General features: G+C 27.7%; 1 protein-coding gene across 1 annotated transcript; it reads right to left on the bottom strand.

The window, feature by feature from the left end:
- On the bottom strand, window positions 1–3,681 carry LOC100260714 ((-)-germacrene D synthase-like). The gene is given in 9 exon segments (NM_001281086.1): window positions 1–294; window positions 1,700–1,948; window positions 2,112–2,250; window positions 2,339–2,521; window positions 2,523–2,544; window positions 2,547–2,557; window positions 2,646–3,018; window positions 3,112–3,382; window positions 3,547–3,681. Coding segments are annotated over 9 exon segments (1,677 nt in total).
- Window positions 3,682–7,944: the final 4,263 nt, after the last annotated feature.

The following is a 7,944-nucleotide window of genomic DNA, read 5'->3' as shown; positions in this document are numbered from 1 at the left end:
TTACATTGGCACGGGGTCTATGAGGATCGATGCAATGAGATCTTTCCTCTGTTTTCCAACATGGGTGAACTCATCTCCATCCTTGTACAAGATATTCATCATACGGGCAATATTTAGAACACGTGTGATGATTGGCATCAGCACTGGTGTAGGTTTGAGGCACTCCTGGTTAATATCCTTCCATGCCTTGACTACTTGCTTATTCAACTCATCATACGCCTCCTGCTTTGAAACACCATATTGCTTCATATAGCATTCAACACTAGAAGCAACGTGCACCCTTTTTTGCTCAAACTGTGCAAAAAAAAAATTAATATATATATATGGGGCTGTTTAATTAAGGAACACATAACAAAATTTTAATTGAAAATAGTTGTTTGTAAAGTTTGTTTTGAAAATAGTTATGTTTATGATAGATTTTAGGTGTTTTGAATTTAATGTTTTTTCATTAAATTAATCATTTGTTCTTTAACCTTGTCACTTATTTGTAGAGAATTTATTTTGTTTTTTAGTTCACAATTTTTTGCATAATGTCCCACTTTTTGGCATTCGTAGCACACTGTTAATTTTTTTTCTTTGGGTTTAATTTGTTTAAGAGTTTTAATTTGTTATTTTTTATATTTTTCTTTGGAAATTTTGTTTCATTATTTTGTTGGTTTTTTATTTCTATTAAAATTTCTTTATATAACTTTATTTTTCTTTTATGAAGGACTAATTATAGTATCATGTCCTTAGTAAGAACAAAATTTTCTTAATTCTTTCTTACTATATTATCTTCCTTTTTTCATTTGACTTTTAAGCTTAAGGTATGTACATAAGGCTAATATTTCATTATTAATAAAAGTAATTAATTTTTCATAAGTTAATAATGACTAATAAGAAATTCTTCTGTTATATATGCATCTAATTCTTTGTCTAACTTTTTTGTAAATGATGTTGGTAATCTTAATATAAATTTTTCCTTCCAATAATGATTTTCACGGTCTAATTTTGTCATAATTATTTTGACTAAAAATATGTCCTTAAACCATTTAAAATTTTTTAGTTTTGAACACCTACGATTATTTAATATTTTAGAAGTTCTTTCTTAAAAATAAACGAGATCTTCTACAAAATGTTTGGTTATTGTAAATATTAAGATTATGTTTGGTTTCTAAAAAATATTATAAAAAGAAAAAAAATGTTAAAGAAAATGATTTTCACATGTTTAATTTTCCTATGAAAAATACCAAAGGAAATCAAATGTAATTAAAATTAATTATAAACTTATATATTTTCAAATTATTTAATCTTTATATTGATGAGTTAAAATAAATAAAATGAGTTTAATGTAATAAATAAAAATAATTTATTGACTTTAAACATATTCTTTTTTTTTTTTCATTTTTTCTTTTCATCTACTTTTCCTCTTTATTTTTGTTTCCCTTTCACACATTTTTCCTCAAATTTTACAATGCGAAACATAACTTAAGGAAAATATGAAAAATATTTTGGAAACGTTTACATTATACACATAGTACTTACCTTAATAGAGAATAAATCTAGACTTGAGTTATCAAACAAAATTTTCTTTTTAAAAACAATTAAGAACTGTTTTTTCAGAACTATTTAAAAAGAAACATTGCCAAACATGCACTTAAGTTCTGTAGTATCAAATTTCACTTATTAAGCATTTAATCTCTGTAGAAGAATCTAATACCTCGTGGGAAGCCATGTCATCCATGAGCCTGCAAATGATCTGTGAAGCTCCAATCATCGTGGGGCGGCTGAGCACCCACTGGAAGGACTCCTTGGTTACTATATCTCCCATGCCAACGAAAGATGTGGCAATGAGCAAAGAGCAACAACCACTTACTACTCCATTACTCATATACTCATCGAATGTTGGTATATATCCTTGATTCGACCATTTGGCTTCAACAAAGTAGGATTGGATTTGCTTTTTCATCTGAGTTACATAATCATGCAGGTCATGCTACTAGCTTATATATCTATATATATATATATATATATATACAAATCATGTTAAAATAGAGGATCAGAAGAAAAGTAATTGGTCCCAAATCAGGCAAAAATAAAGGATCTAGAAGAAAGGTAATTTGGTGCCAAACCAGTTCTTTTGCGTAGTGAACACGGTATAATTTTCCTTCCTTGGCCATCTCTTGCTCCATTTCTTCATAAAGATCCAGTAATGCCCGATAAAAGCATTTCATGTAATCTGGAAGTTGATCTATGCTGCTGGCATCCCATCTGAAAGCAAAGTAACAAAATACATCTTTGGTACTTTATGAAATATTCTATACCACAAATTTAGAAATTAAGCAAATGTCAAATTAACCTTTCAATTGCTTCTGTAAGGAGTGTGAGCTCTTCAATTGTACCGTATGCATCATATATATCATCCACCATGGTTATCATGATGGCCACTTTCGTTAAGAACCTTAGAGAAAGAGAGTACTGGGGCTCAAAGCACACTCCCAATGCCGAAAAGTAAATCTCCACTAGTCTATCCCTTGCAAAAGGTAGCTTCGTGGCAAAGTCTAAACCCTTCCACCACCTGATCGAAGTTACATCAGCAGGTGATGAAAGTCAAGAAGTTTTGCCAAATAGCTAACTTTTTGCATATAGTTGCTTCAAGAACTTACCTAGTGATCTCACTTAGCTCTTTCCTATGGAGTGACTGCAACAGGTTGAAATCCAACTTTGCAAGCTTGAGTAAAGATTCATTATGCGAACCATCTTCTTGGTAGATGGAAATGTAGTGCCTTGCCCCTACACTAGTCACGCCATTGTGAATGGACAGCTTTAGTGCACGAATCACTTGTTTTGAGAGAGGATTATTTGGATCAGTTGCCACGGACTGAAGATGGGCAGTGGTGAAAGCCAGGGCTTCCTCTAGTATGTCTTCTCCATGCACCATCAAGTGTGTAGCTTCATATAAAGCTAGCATGCCGGGTAAATCACCAATCAAAGATTCCTTGAAGTTGCCTTCCTTGTCTTTGAACTTACTAAATACATCTATTTCATCAGCAAAATTAACCATTAAATCAATACTAAGTAATTCAAGATGACATATATATTTTTTGGCAGCTATGGGACAGGGGCTTTTACCAGATGGAACGCCGTAACCTTCTTGTCTTAGTAGCCGGAACCGGAGAGAGGCATTTGTGAGGTCCTCATTATCATCAACCAGACTATATGTTCCATACATGTCTTTCAATGCTTCTTCAATCTCCCTTTCGAAGTGGTATGTCAATCCTAAGAGTTGGATGGAATCTATCAACTTCAGCAGTTCTGGAGACTTATGGGCACTGGCTTTTAGCTCCTTTCTCACTTCTTCTTTCAGTTCTTTTATTTTCTGTGCTTTACATTCCTGGGTTACCTGCGCCAGCAACATTGCAAGAAAAACATAAAAGTTGAGGCCTAGTTGGTAATGTTTTCAAAAGCATACGGTTCTCCATAAGTTCATTTGGAGAACTATTTTTAAAAATAATTATTCATTGCTTTCAGAAACAAAATCTTATCTAGGAACTCAAATACACTTACCGTATCATCAGGAGCGTAGGTGAGGAAACGATCACCCCAAATGTTAGGAGGATAGTTTGCAGTGGAGCGAGCCACCTCCTGATGATGAACCCTTTGGGTGGTTGGAATAGGAGTGACGGGAAGTGAGACAGACATGTTTTGCCCTGATATCGGAAAGCCTAAGAAGAAAGCCTTATAGTTGTTCTTATTTTCCTTGTTCGAATTCATTTATTTATAGGGAGCTTTGACCCAAAATAGTACATTTTAAAAAAAGAATTCAAAAAATAAACTTGTTTTCAAAATAATGTTCAATCAAGTGCGTCTGTACCATATAAGTTGACATATCATAAAACCGTAATTAATTACTACAGTTTTTTTTTCTAAAATTGTTAAAAATTATAGTTACCAACCACGGTTTCAATTTTAAGTTTAAACCCGTAGTTGGTAAGTACGGTTTTGATTTTTTAAAATAATTATTAAAGCCGTAGTCACTAACTGCGACTTTAACTTTATATATATTTATATATAATTTTAATTTTTTAAATAAAAATATTATATTATTTTGATTTTAAATATACTTATTTCATTATTTAAATAATAATAATATATAAAATTAAATAATTGATATTTTTAATTTGATATAAAAATATTTTTTTTAATTTTATTAAAATAATAGGCACTATATTTAATATAAATATAATTATTTAATTAAAATTAAATATAATAAATTATATTTATTTAAAATAAATAAATTATAAATGCTATTTAGAAAATAAATAAATAATATAAATTATTATATTAATTAATAATTTTTTATATATTATATGTAAGTGGTATATAATATCTCTCACACACACACACATATATATATATATATATATAAAAGTTTAATTTAAGTTTAAAATTTATCACATTTTTATTTAAATATATAAATAAATTTTATTAAAACAATTGACATTATAATTAATATAAATATAATTAGTTAATTAAAATAAAATATAATAAATTATATTTATTTAAAATAAATAAATTATAAATGTCTATTTAGAAAATAAATAAATAATATAAATTATTATATTAATTAATAATTTTTTTATATATTATATGTAAGTGGTATATAATATCACACGCACATATATATATATATATAAGTTTAAAATTTATCATATTTTTATTTAAATATATAAATAAATTATTATCATATCGATATGATATTATAAACTTAAATTAAAATATGATAAATTTTAAACTTAATTGAAGTTGTATACATGTGATATTATATACCACTTACATATTGTATATAAAAAATTATTAATTAATATAATAATTTATATTATTTGTTTTTTAATAGGTTTTTATAATTTATTATATTTTATTTATATTTTAACTAAATATATTTATATTAAATATAGTGCCTATTATTTTAATAAAATTAAAATATATATTTATATCAAAATAAAAATATTAATTATTTAATTTCATATATTATTATTTTTTAAATAATGAAATAAGTATATTTAAAATCAAAATAATATAATATTTTTATTTAAAAAATTAAAGTTATATATAAATATTTATAAAGTTAAAGCAGTAGTTAGTGACTACGGTTTTGACAATTTAAAAAAAAATTAAAATTATAGTCATCAATTATGGTTTTAAATTTAAAATTAAATCTGTGGTTGATGATTACGATTTTTAACCATTTTAAAAAAATAAAATCGTAGTCATCAATTATAATTTTATGAGATGAGAGTTTAGCATAGACGCATTAGATAGGGCAAAAGCAAGTTTATTTTTTAGAATTTTTTTTTTTAAAATTGTAGTCATTTATAGGAGAGTCTTGTATCTCTGGGATGTTTGATTGATTAAAAGAATGTTGGAAAAAGCTCGGGTGCAAATCGAAGTTTAAAAAGAATCATTTTATATTATCTGTACAGATCTTATCTTTTATGACAGCTCACAATTGAATTTGGTTTTGTCCACTAATGTTGTACAGCTATGGTGCATGTGATGTCTGGAATGTTTGATTAATTAAAAGAATCTTGGACAAAGCGCGGGTGCAAATCGAAGCAATGTAAGCAGAATCATTTTATATTATCTGTACAGACCTTATCTTTTATGACAGCTCATAAATGAATTTGGTTTTGTCCACTATTGTTGTTTTACGGTAGCTACAGCTACGGTGAATGTGATTATATATCTGCTGTGTGTTAGTATGATAAGAATAAAATCATACATAATTGAACTGATTAGCTAGACAGAATAATTTTAGGTGCAGTTGCAAAGAGAAAGAGCACAACCATATGCTAAAGGAGGATATGGTGCATATTTTTCTATTTTTAAAAGTATTAAACTCTCTAAATGCTTCATGATTATCCCCTTGACCCAAATGAACGGATGATCAGGATAGGTCTGCATCGCTTTTCACAATTGAAATTTGGATTATTTGATTAAGAGATGAAAAATAGCCCTAAAGTTGGATAAATGACCCCTTCAAGTTAAAACTTGGCCGGGTTATTCCAATATATTGTGGTCAAAATAACCCACCCTCAAATTGGAAAAATGATCCCCTTCATTAATTTTGTTGAATCATGACCCTCTTCAAATCATTCCACCCCTCTTTCTTTCCCTCTAAAACCACCATTTTCCCTTTTATTTTTGCCATTCTTTCCTGCTAAACTCCCTCTAGTTTGCCCCACCATGGTTGTCTCTTCAACTCAGTTTTTTTTTTCCTTCTGCCACAAAGTTCAAGATAGCTCATCTTCTTATGTGTCTTTCTCTCATCACCATAACTTCATCTTAGTCAAACACTACAAGCATAAAAGTGAATAGTCGCAGTCACTTCCCACAGCTACACCTATAAAAATGTGTATATATATATATATATATATATATATATATATATATATGGAAATTTTGAAATAAAATTGTTTAGACACAAGATATTGGTTTTTGTCATTATAGAGGTCATATGACATAAAATTTTTGTGGCCGCAACGAAAAGTTTAATGTGGAGGCAAATTATGCTTGGCCGCAACTAAAGATTTTGATAATTTTTAAAATATTTTATATTAAAATTCCCATTACATTAACTTTTCTTGCATATCTAATATACATTTAAATTGCATATATCGAAATTATGAATATTTGCATCCCTCATTTATATAAATATATAATTATATTAAAATTATGTATGACTAGAAGGAAATAATTTTATTTGAATTAATTATTTTTATTTGAATTCAAATGCCAAAATAATTTACATTATACATCAACATGAGAAATCAACTACCAAAACAATTTACATTGAATTCATTTGCCAAAACAATTTACATTTTGTAGTTGTGGATCCACATTTTTCACTTGTATTCTCACTCAATGGCAAGACTTATTTTTTGTGAAAAAACTTATTTTTATAAAAATTGGAGTCACCACTTTTTTTTTAAAGGGAAAACAAAATAAAAAATAAAACCTAAAGCTAACTCCTTATTTTGGAAAAACATGTCTTTGAAAACCTAAGTCTAAGTCTAACAGTCAAATTACATATCGGGAAGATATCAAAATAGTAGTATCCCTTTAAGCCCTAAAACTATATGTATGTATGTGTATGTATATATATATATATATATATATATTTATGGTATCCATTGATTTACACATCATAAATGAAGATATAACCAATGGTCATTCAAACAAACCAAACACACTCAATAATCAAGAAGAGAAACGTAACTTATTAGCATGCTAAGCATTTCTATAAAACAAAAAGAGTTAGTTTACAAGCAACAATTTTAGAATGTATACAATATGCACTTCACCAAATTAAGAGGTAAAGATACAACAATATAGAAACCAAACAAAACAAGACAAATCAATCATAGGAATTAAGCATATATACTAATGAAAATAAAGAGATAAGTAAAGGGAGCATACCTTGTTAGCGTGCAGAAGTGTTTTCATAAAATGAGATTAATTAATAAATAATGATAATGTACTAGAAGAAAGAATCAAAAACTAAACCTATATATGTATAACATGTCTCAAATTAAGGAAATGAAAAAAGACAATGAATAAACTCAAGGGAGCAAAGCATATCATTTATAAATGGAAAAAAATTATAAAATGTGTATATTAGGTTGTACTTTGGCATTAGCGAAGTCTCAATCCTTTTGCATTTTTGATTGAGTTAAAAGTGGATTAGAGTTTGGATTTCTTCTAATAAGATAATTATTAACAAATTTGAGGTAATTTGTGAAAGAAATGAAATTTAAAACGTCTCAGGTGGGAAAGAGAGAGAGTGTGTGTGAAGACAACATATTAAAAAAAAAAAATCAAAGGTGATGTGTCATTGGAAGGTATTATATGGAAAATAAAAAAAGAAAAAAAAATTAACAAGTAACTTGTTAGATATCCTATTAA

Source organism: Vitis vinifera, chromosome 19 (assembly GCF_030704535.1).
Source record: "Vitis vinifera cultivar Pinot Noir 40024 chromosome 19, ASM3070453v1".
NCBI lineage: Eukaryota > Viridiplantae > Streptophyta > Magnoliopsida > Vitales > Vitaceae > Vitis > Vitis vinifera.
The sequence above is the reverse complement of the archived record's forward strand: the minus strand, read 5'-3'. Positions and strand labels throughout refer to the sequence as shown.